The sequence below is a fragment of the Leptonychotes weddellii genome, chromosome 2, assembly GCF_054177405.1.
Source record: "Leptonychotes weddellii isolate Sample4059 chromosome 2, ASM5417740v2, whole genome shotgun sequence".
Classification (NCBI taxonomy): Eukaryota; Metazoa; Chordata; class Mammalia; order Carnivora; family Phocidae; genus Leptonychotes; species Leptonychotes weddellii.
The window spans coordinates 93111569-93128932 of NC_138370.1; the positions used below are offsets into that span (position 1 = coordinate 93111569).

General features: G+C 38.0%; 1 protein-coding gene across 2 annotated transcripts in view; it reads left to right on the forward strand.

The window, feature by feature from the left end:
- Positions 1–17158, forward strand: part of ARSJ (arylsulfatase family member J) — a 78842-nt gene extending 61684 nt beyond the window's left edge. For both annotated transcript variants that reach the window (XM_006727957.3, XM_081811952.1), the window contains exon 2: positions 13825–17158. In XM_006727957.3, coding sequence (XP_006728020.1) covers positions 13825–15229 — 1405 coding nt within the window. In that variant the 3' untranslated portion in view covers positions 15230–17158. The remainder of the gene's footprint in view (positions 1–13824) is intronic.
- Positions 17159–17364: the final 206 nt, after the last annotated feature.

The window sequence follows — 17364 nt, forward strand, 5'->3', positions numbered from 1 at the left end:
TTTTTTTTTAAAGATTTTATTTATTTATTTGAGACAGAGAGAATGAGAGAGAGAGAGCACATGAGAGGGGGGAGGGTCAGAGGGAGAAGCAGACTCCCTGCTGAGCAGGGAGCCCGATGCGGGACTCGATCCCGGGACTCCAGGATCATGACCTGAGCCGAAGGCAGTCGCTTAACCAACTGAGCCACCCAGGCGCCCCGAAAGATAATTCCTAACCTTGGCTAAGAGGAAGTAATTCTGTTCAAGAATGCATGAATGTTACCACTTTTTGGGGGAGCTAATTCCTAGAGAAGCCACATGGTGAACATAAATGTCAAGCTCTTCATAATTTTTGTCTTCAAAGTTAGAACTATAAAGAAAATGTTGGACTTAAATATGGCAGTCCTCAGGCACCTGGGTGACTCAGTCAGTTAAACATCTGACTACAGGTCATGATCTCAGGGTCCTGGGATCAAGCCCCATGTCGGGCTCCATGCTCAGCAAGGAGATCACTTCTCCCTCTCCCTCAGCCCCTCCTCCCCCCCACGCCCCAGTCATTTTCTTTCTCTTGTTCTCTCACTCTCTCGCTCTCTCTTTCAAATAAATCAATAAAATCTTTAAAAAATAGTAAATAAATAAATACGGCAGTCCTATTTCTAGGGAAATAACAATAATGATGGACTAATGCATACAAAGGAAAATGGAGAGATCATATTTTCAAAATATTTGAAAGGATTTTTAATTTTTTTCTAAGGAATCTATGTTACTTTGAGAATTCTAATATCAAAGGATATTAGGGATATTTTCTTTAACACATCCTGCCTCTAGGGTAAAGTTGGTAACATGAAATGTGGTTTAACATTTAAGTATTCTCTGGTCCATACCTTCAAGTGCATTTTCTGTTTAGAATAGAGGACATTAAAACTTGCACGTTTAGAAAAAATTGATTTAATAATACTCTGTGGTAGTAAAGAGAATAGCAAAAAAAAAAATTGAAAATTTTGACAGTTTTGTTACATTTTGCTTTATGGAATATATGTGACCTTAAAATAGTCTCTGTAAATTAAATAATTATAAATACACCTCTGGAGTTAAATTTTACTTTGTAAATAATTTTACAGAAAAGGAACAAACTAATTATATAAATGATCATTTAGACAGATGTTTGGTAATCTTTTATTTATGTCTTAAATCTTTTTTTTTTTAAGATTTTATTTATTTGACAGAGAGAGAGAGCGAGAGAGGGAACACAAGCAGGGGGAGTGGGAGAGGGAGAAGCAGGCTTCCCGTGGAGCAGGGAGCCCGATGCGGGGCTAGACCCCAGGACCCTGGGATCATGACCTGAGCCGAAAGCAGACACTTAACGACTGAGCCACCCAGGTGCCCCTTAAATCTTTTTTTTTAATGGAGTAGAAAGTATCAATCTTCAAAAGGAATAATTCCAGAAGGAAAGACAACATGGAAAAAAAGAGTCAGGGAGAAGACCTCTAGTTGGGAAGTAAATTTGCCTTTTGATGGAAACTACCAAAAATTCACATACACACTATAGATAAAACTGTTAACTGAATAAAATAAAAGTTCATCCACCTGATGTGCAGCAAGCCAATAAAAACTGACACTCAGCTTTTGCTGTAAAGAAAGACAGGCTAGGGGCGCCTGGGTGGCTCAGTCGTTAAGCGTCTGCCTTCGGCTCAGGTCATGATCCCAGGGTCCGGGGATTGAGCCCCACATCGGGCTCCCTGCTCCACGGGAAGTCTGCTTCTCCCTCCCCCACCCCCCTGCTTTTGTTCCCTCTCTTGCTGTGTGTCTCTCTGTCAAATAAATAAATAAAATCTTAAAAAAGAAAAGAAAAGAAAGACAGGGTATTTATTAGTATGGTGCCACCCAGGAGAATGGGAGCTAATATTCTAAAGTTCCAAACTCCCTGATGGCTTGCAAATGAAGGGTTTTAAGGGGAAAATTTGGGGTGGGGGGTCTCCTGAAAAGGGGGACACCATTGATTAGGGGTCCATGAGGTCATGCTACCAGGTGCTCTGGTGCCACTTCGTCTGATCTCCTGGAGGTCTTTTCCATCTCAAGAGACTTAGAATCTGAAAAATATCTTTATTCTTTATGCTAGAGATTCATTTGGTGCATCTGGTGATTATATCTTTAGGGTAGTGCTGATTAATACCTAAAAGCAAGTAGAGTTGCATTCCTACAGGTTCCTTGGTCAGTCCAGCCCTGCCTGGGGCACTATGACCTCTGGTGTTCGTTCTTTCATCTGAACTGGCAAGATGGACGCCGGCTTCAAGATTAAAAGGAAAATTTCCAGAAAGAAGTCACTTAACATGTAATTTGCAGCCATGTTTCTAATCAGACCAGGAAGACTTTATTCAGTGTAGCAAAAGCTTTGATGTTGTAAATGTTAACATATTGTGGATGAGCAAGGCAATTGCAAGGACGAACAGCAGGCACTGATGATGAGGAAAGACCATTCAAAGCCAGGAATTTTTAAGTTACTTGACAAGTTATTCCTTTTTTGTTGTTGTTGTTAAATGGAGCATTTTCTCTGTCTTCTAAGACAATTATAGAATTCATTTAGCTTATTCCATCTGCTTTCTTCTGGTCTCAATGTGGTCTCCTGAGTAGATGTCCCTAATAGGAAGAATGTTCCTTGATGAGATGAACATTTTCATTCGTTTAGCATTTAATTTCTTTTTTTATTTTAAATTAAAAATTAGTCCCATATGTAATTAGTCTGAGTAGAGTAAGCTAATTTTTTAACACCCTTTCATCTAAGTTTCATTTATAATATATATAAATTATATGTAAATTTATATATCAGGAGTGAAAGCTTCCCCTTATTATTATCTCCCTGGAAATAATCATGTCTAACTATTTGGAGTATATCTTTACAATTTTTTCTTTCTCTTTTTCTTTCTGTGAATATACACTCACTCTCATTCATTTAATCATTCAACAAAATTTTATTGATGTCCTATATGATGAGCCAGGTGATGCAGAACAGCAGTGAACAGTCCCTGTCCTCGTGGAATGTACACATTTTTTGTTATAAAAATGTAATAATACCATAGATATTCTGCCATAGCCAGATGCTCTTTTACTCAACAATATATCATAAGCATTTCACCACATCAGCACTTGGAGCCCCACCATATTCTTTTTTTTCCTTCTTCCATTTATACATCTTGAAATAGTTTATACTCACCATCTATACATTTTGTCAACATAAAAAAAAAGCCAATTATTTTACCAGCAAAGTGGGTTTATTCAGGAATGGTAAAGAATTACAATTCAGGACCTGCAAGCTACAGCAAAACCATAGGCAAGTCCAACAGACAAAGGAGAGGAAGATTATTTTATAGACAAGGAGGAAGTTGGGAGGGGTTGTTCTGAACTAAAATCCATTGAAGAAAAGTAAGAGTTCAGGGTGATGATGGTTTCTCATTGGCTGAGAAACTGGAGTAGTTGATTTCTTGTAGAAGATGCAGTGTATATCTTTTCCTGGTAGGGCCTATAATTGATCATTCTTTCCTGTGGAAGATTCTTTTGTTGGGGTCTATAATTGACAGCACTTCCTGTAATTGATGTTGAGTGGTATGGTTCCTTCTAGCATCCCAACTCCACTTTTGTGGAAAATTAGTATTTTCACAGTTTTCATATTCCATTCAGGTCTCAACTCACTAAAATCTGGATTTCTACTAAAATATGGTTTACCAGGTTGTCAGGGAGAAAGAATTCCCTCTGCCCTTCAAGGTCCTTCTAGCTGGACTAAGAATCAAATTGACATAAGACAGATTAACAGGAGAAAATCAAATTTAGTTTCATATGTATGAGAAATCCACACAGACATGAACTTCCAGAGACAGTCAGGCAACATGAGGTTTATTTGACTTTCTGGGCTAAGGAGAGGGGTAAGGATTTGGGGATACAGAGGAAAGGAAGTCTATTAGCAGGAAGGTGAGGGGAGATGTTTGGAAAACAAAGTTTACCCTATTATGGTCAAGTTTCTTAGGTAAAAAGGAACTTATGTTAATATCTCTCTTCCTGGTACATCCAGGAAGTTGTGGGGTAGGTAAAGAGCTTTTTCTGAATTTGCTGTGTTTAACTCAAAATAAATTTCATGCTAAAGTAGCCCGTCTTGAGGCAGCCTGCCCTTGTCTCCTACAAGGTCATACAGGCTTATTGCCAAGTTCAGTTGATGTCTTTTAATTCTCACCTCTCTTGGCTTCTCTACTGTATGTGATGCTGTCAACTCTAAAACTGCCCTTTACTACTCTAGTTCACACACTAGCTATTTCATCTCAAACTCTTTCACTGGTGCTCTTGCTTTTCTTCTGAGTGATAGCATTTCCTGGGCTCCATCTTTGGCCCTCAGTCTCCATCTTGTCTTTAGATGGTCTCATGAGCTCCCATGAATTCACCCACCACCTATATGCTAATGAGTCTCAAATCTTAGAGCTATTTCATCGTATACATCTCTACCTGGATATCTTACAGGTGCTTCCAACCAAACAGAGCAGGATTCATCATCTTCCTATTCATTCCTGTTCTTCTTCCTACATTTCTTAACTTAATGCAAGAAAACTCCTTTCACCCCACCACCCAGCCCAGACACTTGGGACTCATTTTTAACATCCCCTGTCCCATGTTCCCCACAGCCTATAGCCCACTCAGATGTGCCTCGTTAGAGTCCTCCCCTCATCCTTACTGTCACACATCTCTGTTTCAGCTGTCAGTGTTTATCTCTTACACTAGGGCAAAACATCCCTGCCTTTGTCTTGTTCCACTACAATCTACCCTTCACACTACAATCAGAGTGTTTTTTCTAATGCAAACTTTTATTATGTATTACTCTTTTCAAAAGTATGTGGGTGGTTTCTTGTGAGTATCACATTAAGTACAAAAACCTTTGTATAGCTGTATGCTATAATACAACTCTATGTAACTTGGCACCTACTTGTCTGTGTAGTCTCATCTTTCATGAAGATATGTCTGAATCTCTGTTCTCATATCCTGAACTGTTGATCCACAGAGGGCCAAATTCTCTCCCTTTGTGCATTTGAACATTCTACTCCTCTTATTGAAATACTCTCTTTGCCTTCCCTTCAACTCTTCACCTGGCCGCACCTCCTCCCTCAACAATCACCTCAGATTCATGTTCCCTTGTGACGACGTGCTTTTTTCCATATTGTTCTGGGTCTTTCACATATCTGCCTTTTCCCCATATTCACCTACATACCCCTATGAATGCACTTAGATCAAACATGGCCCCTTTTGAGAGCATGTCCTGACCTTCTGTGAGTACTCAGAGAATGCTGTGGTTGTCTTTCTTGCAGTGTTTACTCCTGTCATGATAATCCTCTAATTGTTGTCTGTCTCTAACACTAGACTTGTTACCTAACCATCTATCATAGCCTCTAATTCAGGAAATGAGGGGAAGCCCTGGTGCTCCATCCCGAGGAATCCTGACAAATCAAAAGCATAGCTCCTGGCTGGGTTTGCCAACAGTGTTGTCCAACAAATTCAGATAAACTTGTCGCAAGAGAAGCCAATAATTCAAGAGGGGGTTTTAGAAAAGAGATGGAGAGAAATTTATTTTGGGTGCAGGCAGCTGGGGAGGTGGCAGGCTCAAGCCTTAACAACTGACCTCTTCACTGGCAACCTGAGATTTTATAAGGAGAGGATGGAGGTTGGAGGTACGTGCAAGAGAGCAGGCAGAGTACGTGATCATGGATAGGGGTCAGTATGTGTTCAGCCCATGAACATGGGTGGGAAGGGGGATATGTGGTCTTCTAGGCAGTCCATTGCTATCTGGGCTTTTCTGGGCTGGTGGTTAGAATGTTCCAGTCATTGCAAGACACCTTCATTAATGCCTCAAGAAAGTGTGATAAGAAATAAGCACAATGGGTTTTACTTAGAGCATGAATTAAATGATCTTATCTATTTCTGATTTTAACTGTTGGGGTCTATAGTTGAGTAAGAGGGCTCACTAACTGAGTGCTTTCTGAGCAGGAATCATCTTCTACAAATTTATGACCCCCAAAGTTAGCAGTGTCTGGCTCATTGTAGGTGAATGAGTTTTAAATAAGTGATTCATTCTAAACCATGACGAGTTTTTCATCTCATGAATGAATATCCAATGAATATCCATTCATTCATGAGATAAAAATCTAGACATTGAGTTGTTATGGTACCTCTCTCCCACTTACACCCTTTGTCAGAAGATATAATTAACTGAAAGATGAAAGAAATTAAGGCCTGTAAATAGAATGACAGTCTTTGAGATGAAAGAGTCTTTTGGAAGGAAGTGATGAAGGAATACCTTTCAGAATATGGAAAATTAGTTATATTTTTCTAATTTATAAATATCTGAGTGACATTTGATTCATAACCTAGTGTCTTATACCTGGTTCCTTCCCTTCAAAATACCAATTTCTCCTGCATATTGGCTGATTTTGTATTCTGTAACAATCCTAGACATTGGAGTCGGCATGGAACTGTGAGGATTCATGTTTTATCTTTATAAGTATCTTGTATTTATAAGGGTACATTAACCATGTAATTGGATTAAAACAATATATTATATTAGACATTCCTAGACAAAAGAGAATTCAAAACTACTGCCACTGCCAGAACCCAGTGATATAAATTAATAATTAAAAAGATTACGGAAGTCTTTACACATTCTAATGCCAAGCTGAAATGCCCACTTAGCTTTTGTCTTTTAAGTTGGCAGGAAAGTGAGAATGATGGCTATTGATGTTAACAGATGTGGCATCAACTCTAGGTTCACTATTGTTCATATGGAATTTTCTTCACATGGTACCCAGATGGTAACAAAAAAGTAGAATAAATTTCAAAATTAGTTTATTTTTTAATCATGATTACTGCATTCAGAAAATATTATGTGAGAGGCGCCTGGGTGGCTTAGTCAGTTGAGCGTCTGCCTTCGGCTCGGGTCATGATCCCGGGGTCCTGGAATCGAGCCCCACATCGGACTCCCTGCTCCGCGGGGAGCCTGCTTCTCCCTCTCCCATTCCCCCTGCTTGTGTTCCCTCTCTCACTGTCTCTCTCTCTGTCAAATAAATAAATAAATCTTAAAAAAAAAAAAAGAAAATATGTGAAAAACCTATTTTTTAAGCTAACTTTATATTATTCAAAGAAAGAACTTAAGTTCATATGGATGCATTATGGAAATTTCTTTATCAAACACCAGTACATAATATTATAAACTTGTTTTTGTAAAACTGCTCTGAGGTTGCACAGCATTCTTTAAGGAAACGTTGACCTGTCATCCTTGATCCATGAATTCTCAGGTTTAGAAGGCACCTTAGAGGTAACCTAGTACTCCTTTCCCAATTCAAATACATCTTTTAAAGAATCCCTGGCAGATGACTATGTAGTCTATTTTGTTATTTTTTTTTTCTTCTTTTAGTTGTGGGGTTTTGTAGTTGTTGTTGTTTGCATTGTTGTTGTTGTTTTGCAATCTACCATTTTGTAATGTTATCCATTAGTCATAATTGTATACTTTGGAACGAAACAGAGATCAGCTGGTCCGTCCACTGTTCACCAAAATATGAAAGCCACAAATTCAGAAGTCCTTGATTTTTTTTCCTTTTCCTTTCCCACTACCCTCCCTTCACTGATTTTGTCCTATCAGTTCTAAATTTAAATTATACATCTGATTTATCCACTTATGTCCATTTTTACTGCCACTAGGTGGTAGTCCAAGCCACCATCATCTTTGACCCACACTACTGTAATAGCCTTCTCATTAATCCCTGTGTTTCATTTCTCATCTCTTTACAAGCAACTTGCTGTACCAGTGGTCTCCCCATTGGAATATATACACTCCAGGGCAATGCAGGATCATTCATTAGGATACAAGAACAAATACCAGAAATTCTATTTCTATTTATTTTTATCCCATTCTTCTTAATTTCTATTTCATGTATGCTTATAATGTTGATAAATTAATACAGTCCTGCATGTGTGTCATTTATAAATAAATAAATGTACATGTATTTGGGGGATCATGCTTAAATATTGAATACTCTATTCCAGATATGTTCTGATTAGCACAGAATAGGATTATTACTTCTTAGAATCCACACACTGCCCTTATATAATGTAAGATCTTATTAGCATTTTAACTCTTTGCTTTTTTCCAAATTCATAATCTGATATATCCAACTTCCCAGATCCATAACGAACATGTAAATCATTGCTTCTTAACATGCAGTGCCTTCCATTTGTCCCAATTAGATTTTCTTACACTTTCTAAAAAAATTTTGAAACAATCTCATACTTATGGAAAAAGTCAAGTACCATACAAGTACAACACAAATAATATTTTTTTCTGGACCATTTGGGAGTTCACTGCCAACCTGATGCCCCATCATCTCTAATACTTTATATTTCTGACAAAATCTCTTTCTACGCTGGTCACAAGACTATCAAAATCAGGAAATTAACATTGGTATTCCCATTTAATCCTTAGACCCTATTAAAAATTTGCCAGTTCTCAAAGTATGTCCTTTATCATAACTATTCCAATTCAGAATCACATGCTGCAATTATTTGTCAGGTTTCCTTATTCTCTTTCAAATTGGAAAAATTAACTCATTCCTTCTTTGACTTACATTATCTGGACACTTTTGAATATTTTAGACCGGTTATTTTGTAGAATATCCCTCAATTTGGGTTTGCCCATTGTTTTCTCGGGATGAGATTGAGGTGATGCATCTTAGGCTGACACACAGAAACAGTGCTGTGCTCCTCTCATTACATCCTATCTGGAGGCACATGATGTTGGTTTGTCCCAGTTGTTGGTGATGTTAACTTTGATCGCTAGATTAATATGGTGTTTATCAGGTGTTTCACTGTACAGTTACTCTTTTAAAGATTTTGTTTATTTATTTGTCAGAGAGAGAGCACACAAGCAGGGGGAGCAGGCAGAGAGAGAGGCGGGCTCTCCACTGAGCAAGGAGCCCAATGCGGGAGTTGACCCCAGGACCCTGGGACCATGACCTGAGCTGCTGAAGGCAGACACTTAACCGACTGAGCCACCCAGGCGTCGCTGTACAGTTACTCTTTTATTACATGTTTTGTGGGGAGGTACTGTGCGACTATGTCATTATCCCATTCCATAGCAAACTTTTATTATTTACCAATTTATTTATATTAGTATGGACTCAGGGTTTCTATTTTATTCAGTGGGTATAATTTTTTACTATTTTTTACCATCATTTATTTTGATACTCGCATTGTCCCATATTTGGCCAGTGAGATCCCCGTCATTCAGGCTTCTGCATCTTTTTGACATTCCCTTCACTCTTTGAGCGCTTCCTTGATTTTTGATCTATGTCTCACTTTCTTTGTTTTGACATTTCAGGTCATTTATATTACTTTGAGTCTTGATTATGCCACTTATAATATCAGCTATTCCTCCTAGATGATAAGCATTTCTTCTGTTTCTTTGTTCAAGTCATGGATAATAATGGATGATAATGGATATGGGTATATAATGGATTATAATAATAAGTGGATAATAATGACCAGTGTGTTGAAGCCGAGGAAAGAGCCCTGTTGTACTGTTCCAGAGACTACTTCCCAGATCAGCAGTCTTCAACCAATTAATCAATATACTATTTTGTAGTGTATTTTGAAGACTTATTGATCATCAAGCTAGTTGCTGCTGCCAAGTCAGAGTCACTATCAAGCCAAAGATTCTTCCCTGGATTCCAACCATCTCCTTCCTGAAAGAAAATAATTTCTTAGCATTCAGTGCTGTTCTCCATGACTGAAAGCACTGTCTCCATCCCCACCTGATCCCAGGGTTCAGAGAACTCATACTTTATTTTTTTATTTTTATTTTTTTAGAAATTTTATTTATTTATTTGACAGAGAGAGATATAGCGAGAGAGGGAACACAAGCAGGGGGAGTGGGAGAGGGAGAAGCAGGCTTCCTGCAGAGCAGGAAGCCCGATGCAGGGCTCGATCCCAGGACCTGGGATCACGACCTGAGCTGAAGGCAGACACTTAATGCCTGAGCCACCCAGGCGCCCCGAGAACTCATACTTTAAAGTCACTCCCATTGCAAGAAGGATCTTGACTTAGAGCTCACTTAAGGATATCAAAGCTTTGGGTACCAGGAGGTGGTAGACAAAACAAACAACAACTTAGTCCCTGGCACACATTTTACACTCAGTATACTGCTTAACTGAGCAAATGAATAAATACTGAAGATTAATGCAAATAAATTCATCCAAACTTGAAATGGGTCTAGCTGTCCAATAATCTCTGAGTGTTCATGGAAAAGCCTCTAATGCCAAAAATCTGGATTCCAGATTTTTTTTTCAAGACTTACAGCTGTGAAACTTGACAAACCACTGAATTACTCTGAGTTTCAGTGTTTTTTGTTTTTGTTGTTATTAGATGAAAATAATAAATGGAACACTCCTGCCTCGTCCACAGACTTGTATAAGCCAGAGAAATCATGTAAATGAAAATTATCTGTATGCCTTAATTTGTATTAATGTGTAACATCATTCTTATGGTGAATATACAATGTTACCATAGAGTTATTTTTTCATTATTTTATAAGAAAATGAGCAGATTAAAAAGAAAATGAGCAGATTTTTGAAATGCCCATCATTTTCCTAAACTGTTTACCTAATACTGACATTTTTTTAAAAAGAAAATGAAGCTTAAAAATTTTTTTAAATTAACTAAATAAAATAACACAGAGAAGAAAAGAAAATGAAGCTAACTTAGCTTTTTGAAATACTCACGAATCATCTACTTAAAAATTGTTCTCAGATTTTTCTGGGATCAATATAAACCTCACTATTTGATTTACAAAAATCCTTCCTTTCTTTAATTAGAAAGTTAGAACAGATTTGCTTCTCAAAACTGATGGCATTTTTCCCCTGCTCTTTGATTTTTCAAAAAGTACTGATTTTATTTTTTTTTAAGATTTTATTTATTTATTTGTCAGAGAGAGAGGGAGGGGGAACACAAGCAGGGGGAGTGGGAGAGGGAGAAGCAGGCTTCCCGCTGAGCAAGGAGCCTGATGTGGGGCTTGATCCCAGGACCCCCGGATCACAACCCGAGCCAAAGGCAGATGCTCAACCGACTGAGCCAACCAGGCAACCAAGAAGTACTGATTTTAACTCTTGAATAGAGAGAGCATCAGATTTAACTCCTGTCATTCAGGAATCATTTCCCAGCTTGGTGGGCAGGCTGGAGGAGTTGGGGGTCATCTCTATATCTCTATTCTATCTATAAAATTAACGTAAAAGCATCCTACTTCTTACTGTTGTAGTGAGGACTAAATGTAATAATGCATGTGAAAGAAGGCCTATAAATAATAAAACTTTGTACAAATACGTAAGTAACATATGACTCAGAACTTGGAAGTAATAATAGCAAAACCTGTCATCTATTGATGTAGTCTCCTTATCAGATTCTATGCTCTCTTTCAATGCTACAACGACCCAATATGTATTATTATCCCTGTTTTACAGATGAGGAAACTGAGGATCAGAGGGGTTAAGTACTGCCCAAAGTCACACAGCTAATAAGCAGTGGAGCAAATTCAATCTCAGGTCTGTCTGACCCCCAAACTCTACCCTTAACCCATGCCACAAATTCTACCCCAAACGTCACCAATTTGGCCCCAAAGTCTTGAATCCCTTTAATAAGAGTCTGTCCTGAGAAGATCGCTTGTATTCATGAGCTGCTGCCCAACCTTTATGTTGTTGGTTCTAAATTTTCCAATATGAAAACTGTTTTAGGTTGTGGGGAAAACAGGAACTATACAGTTAATAGTTCTGATGATGTCTCTTACTTATCTGCTGACACTGTATCCTCTCCTGAAAGAAGCAGACCTCTTCTTTCCTACTCTTTTTGTGAGCATTTTCTGTATTTCATGCTTTTCAAAAGGCTCAATTACTTTTGCTTTTAGGACTAGCTGAGAAAATGCCCAGTTTGATTAGAAAGACTTGAATTGGTTAGCCATTCAATGAGTTGAATAGATACTCTGGCCAAGTACATTTTCTGCATAGAATAATTTAGTTAATAATTCATTAAAATTCTTACCCATGCAGATTTTCCATTTTTAAATTTACTCAATGCTTACATTGATAGGTGTTACCAATTTGTCATGTACTCATACAAAATCGATGGTTTCACAAGTAAATGTTTTGGATCCTGAACTGGATCATCAGAAATTATCAAGGATAGTAACAATACTTTATGAATTGGGTGCTAAATAATGCTTATGAAATGCTTATTTCTTTGAGAGTTTATTACATTTTAAATTACCACAATCGTGATAATTGTGAAACTTTGACAGCTTAATGATCAGCAGAGTAGACAGGGCCCCATGTTGAATGCTGCTTTGCATTAGTGACCGAATTTCCCTATGGATCCTACAAAACCATCAATGTTACTACAACTGATGCTTCAAAAGAATTCACAGTTACACTATACTATCATTTGAAAATTTAAGTAAATTGCAGTATTCACCCAAGGTATGTATGACATGTTGGCCTTGCAGGTTAAATTAATTTTAAAAATTTTTTATTTTGATCTCAATATTACTCTTTGTAACTTGATTCCAAGAATATTTTCATATCTACCTTCTGCAACCTTCATTTTCTCAGAATTTCTGTATTTTCTATTTTAAAAGTCCTTTTGAACTTATGTAATAACTATGGAATCAATTGCTTTTAAATGTCATGAACCTAATAAACACATCTTGACCCAAATGAAAATTCATACACTTATGTGATGATAACCATTCTCTGAGGAAAAGTCCTTGGCAATATATCCTTGGGAAAAGAACAATGCTGGAAATTAACATTCACTTAATTTTAATGTATAATGTTTGCCTTGTTTTCTTAGACTATAAGTGAATGTAATTTTTTTTTTAAATGGAGACACTGGAAAAAATATGAAAGGACTTGTTTCCTGCTGTTTTTGGGAAAATGTAATCCTTCCTTAGCATTAGCTAAAACCCTTACTCTAAAATTGTTTTCCCAAAATAGTGTATTGGGAGCCAGAAAAATTCCCTTTCTCTTTACAGAGATCTAACAGGTTGGGAACTAATTATAAAGTATTTTTTGACAATCAAACAGCAGACTTTTATATAACTTTTGCTTGTATTTTTAGTGCTTCAGAATTAGCTTGAAATAGATCTCAGGAAATGATTCGGAAGCTAATGTGAGGTCCCTAGACTAAAAACTAATAATAATACTACTCTAACATTTGTATCCTTTTCCTCATCACATTAGTTTTCTATGTCATATAATTAATTAAGAGATTAAAGTTTATTCAGATTAATTCCATTAAAAGAACTTTAAAAACACTTGAGATACGGGTGCCTGGGTGGCTCAGTCGGTTAAGCATCCAACTCTTGATTTCGGCTCAGGTCATGATCAGGGTCAGGAGATGGAGCCCTGTATAGGGCTCTGAGCTCCATGCTCAAGATTCTCTCTCCTTCTGCCCCTCCCGCATCCCACTCGCACTCTCTCTCAAAAAAACAACAAAAGTACTTTGAGGTAAGGGGTAAAATCTTAGTTTCAAAAGTACTAATTTAGAGTCAACTGTATTTCAAATGTTAAATATGAAGCTAATTAGGATAAGACTTCTGAGTCAACAGTAGAAATGCTGAATTGGTCCTATTTCATTTGGGGTAAAGTTTCTCTGCACAGAACCATTGTTTAATTTAAGAATCATTGTAATAATAATAATAAAAAAAAATAATAAAATAAAATAAGAATCATTGTAATACCTCTTTTATCCTGCACTGACCACATTTTTACTCTCGTCAAGGTATCAGATACACACCGGACTTCAGCATTCTATCATAAGACCTACCCAACCCAACTGCTTACCTCTGGACAATGCAACCCTACCTCAGAAGCTGAAGGAGGTTGGCTATTCAACACATATGGTTGGAAAATGGCACTTGGGTTTTTATAGAAAAGAATGTATGCCCACCAAGAGAGGATTTGATACCTTTTTTGGTTCCCTCTTGGGAAGTGGTGATTACTATACGCACTACAAATGTGACAGTCCTGGGATGTGTGGCTATGACTTGTATGAAAATGACAACGCTGCCTGGGACTATGACAATGGCATCTACTCCACACAGATGTACACTCAAAGAGTTCAGCAAATCTTAGCTTCTCGTGACCCCAGAAAGCCTATATTTCTATATATTGCCTACCAAGCTGTTCACTCACCGCTGCAAGCCCCCGGCAGGTATTTTGAACACTACAGATCCATTATCAACATAAATAGGCGGAGGTATGCTGCCATGCTTTCCTGCTTAGATGAAGCAATCAACAATGTGACCCTGGCCCTGAAGACTTACGGTTTCTATAACAACAGCATTATCATATACTCTTCAGATAATGGCGGCCAGCCCACAGCAGGAGGAAGTAACTGGCCTCTCAGAGGCAGCAAAGGAACATACTGGGAAGGGGGCATTCGGGCTATCGGCTTTGTGCATAGCCCGCTTCTGAAAAGCAAGGGAACCGTGTGTAAGGAGCTTGTGCACATCACCGACTGGTACCCCACTCTGATTTCACTGGCTGAAGGACAGATTGATGAGGACATTCAGCTGGATGGCTACGATGTCTGGGAAACCATAAGTGAGGGCCTTCGTTCGCCCCGGGTGGATATTTTGCACAACATTGACCCCATTTATACCAAGGCAAAAAATGGCTCCTGGGCAGCAGGCTACGGGATTTGGAACACCGCCATCCAGTCAGCCATCAGGGTGCAGCACTGGAAACTGCTTACAGGAAACCCTGGCTACAGTGACTGGGTTCCCCCTCAGTCTTTCAGCAACCTGGGGCCCAACCGATGGCACAACGAACGAATCACCTTGTCGACCAGCAAAAGCATATGGCTGTTCAACATCACAGCCGACCCCTATGAGAGAGTGGACCTGTCTCACAGGTATCCTGGAATCGTGAAGCAGCTGCTACGGAGGCTCTCGCAGTTCAACAAAACCGCAGTGCCTGTCAGGTACCCCCCCAAAGACCCCAGGAGTAACCCTCGGCTCAATGGGGGAGTCTGGGGACCATGGTATAAAGAGGAATACAAGAAAAAGAAGCCAAGCAAAAATAAGGCTGAGAAAAAGCAGAAGAAAAGTAAGACCAAGAAGAAACAGCAGAAAGCAGGCTCATTTTCAAATTGCCGTTCCGATGTTTGCCATCACCGTGGATAAGTACACGTTTTTTCCTGGCTGGTTGAACTTAAGTCAGTCTTAGTCTTTTAGCTGTTTTCTAGGTAAACCAGCAAATCTGGCTCGATAATACCACGGCCGTAAGCACCAGACTTACTTTCGTGTGTCGGCCACAGGGAAAACAGGGCTATTCAGTCCCAAAGGTGCTACCCTTGCGAGCCACACTTGGAGGAGAATGGAGATGCTTATTTCTTTTGCTCCTTTGTGAAAGTGCTCGTTAAGGAGTTCAGCTGTTGTGTTTCGGTCAACGGACCAAACACTTGCTTTAAACTGCAAGCCATGAATATGTTCATTTGATGCAAGTTACAGGGTAGCATGATGAAAACTACCTTTGATCAAGTACAAAGGTTGCCTCACCTCAAAAGGCCTTGAAAAATATTTTTTCTTAGTGAATTATTGTATCTCCATCTTATGATACTTGGTTTTTTAAATTAATTCCATTTCACGTATCATTTCCCTTCGTGTGAAAATAAGCTGTTTCCTCCTGTGTAAACAGCTTGCACCTCATTTTATCACGCATGAGGGAATGGCAAATAAGAATGTTTGAGCACACTGCCAAAACGTGAATGTAACTATTTTCTAAACGCTTTAACAGAATGACATTTCAACGTAAAGTACATAATTTATTTTACAGAAAAAATATTATTTTGTTTTCATAAAAAGTTATACAAATGACTTTTATTTTTATTTTCTATATACTGTTAGAAGTTTATTTCATATCTTCAAGATTACCAAGCACTGTAATACTATAAATTACTGTAGTACTGTGTGAATTCATAGAATATAAAAAGAAAATTAGTCAGAAAAAATGATAATCATCATTGTTCAACCATTATTTTGAATGTAAAAAGATGAATATATTCCTTACAAATTACTTGGAAATTCAGTGTTGTATGGGGTTGAGAGACAACTTTATTGTTTCTGTCATAAACACTTTATTTATGTGTCTTTATTATTAAAATGACTTATTTCACAGCACTAGCAAATTTAGTGTGGTTTTCCTGATCTAGTTTCTAGATAAAATTATATTATTCATCTTAACAACAAAAATCTTTACAAATAGGCAATTTTCTAACAACCATATTATTTATGTATAAAAATATAAAAATATATAAAACATATATGTATTTTAAATATATAAATATGTAAAATATATTTATATATTATTTATAATATGGATTTTGCAAATAAGAGGGGTTTCCACTTGGCTATTTCATAGAGAAAAATGTTATTTTGTTAATCTATAACATTTATAATGATCCTACTCTTACACAAAGTAGATACGGTGGGGATGTGATTTTAAGTTCTCTATTAATGGCCATAACTTTTTCAATGGAAATAAATTAGCCCACAGGCTTCTATCTGGAAATGGCTTCACAGATGTTCGCTCTTTGTAAGAATACCTGCCACCTGCACATGGTGCTAGGTAGACTGTGATTTAAGAGAAGTCTGTCTTGCAGGGCGCCTGGGTGGCTCAGTTGGTTAGGTCATGCTCCTGGGCTCCCTGCTCAACAGGGAGTCTGCTTCTGCCCCTCCCCCTGCTCATGTGCTGGGCTTACTCTCTCTCTCTCTCTCAAATAAATAAAATCTTTTTTTTTTTAAAGTCTGTCTTGCCCTTAAAAAACTAAAGTCTAACATAATAGTCACCTATAAATAATGAATAAAAATATTTTCAAAATGCTGTCAGCAAACCTCTAGGTCTTTCAAGACATCCAGGAAGGAAAATCCTCTACAGTTGACTTTCATGCCCTAATCATTAAAACTGTGTTAATACTGGACATTTAGTCTCAGGCATCATTCTCCTAAACTATGATTCTCAGGCTGCATTTCTAGAGCTGTCCGTGGCTCTTTCAAGTGTAAACTGCAGCTCTTTAAAACCTCTGATCCTTTTACCAGGAGACCAAAAGAAAGTCCTGGACTGAAAAATAAGTTTCCCACTAGTTTTGTCAGAAAACAGCTTGTGGATATGGCCATGCATCTTGGATGAGAAAGGATATAAAACAGTTAATGCGAACAAAAAAGCAACAAACCCTTATGGTCCCTTTCCAGTGAAAACATCCACCCCAGGTCTGTCAAGTCTACTAAAGGAGTTGTTTCATCTATATGCACATACTCTT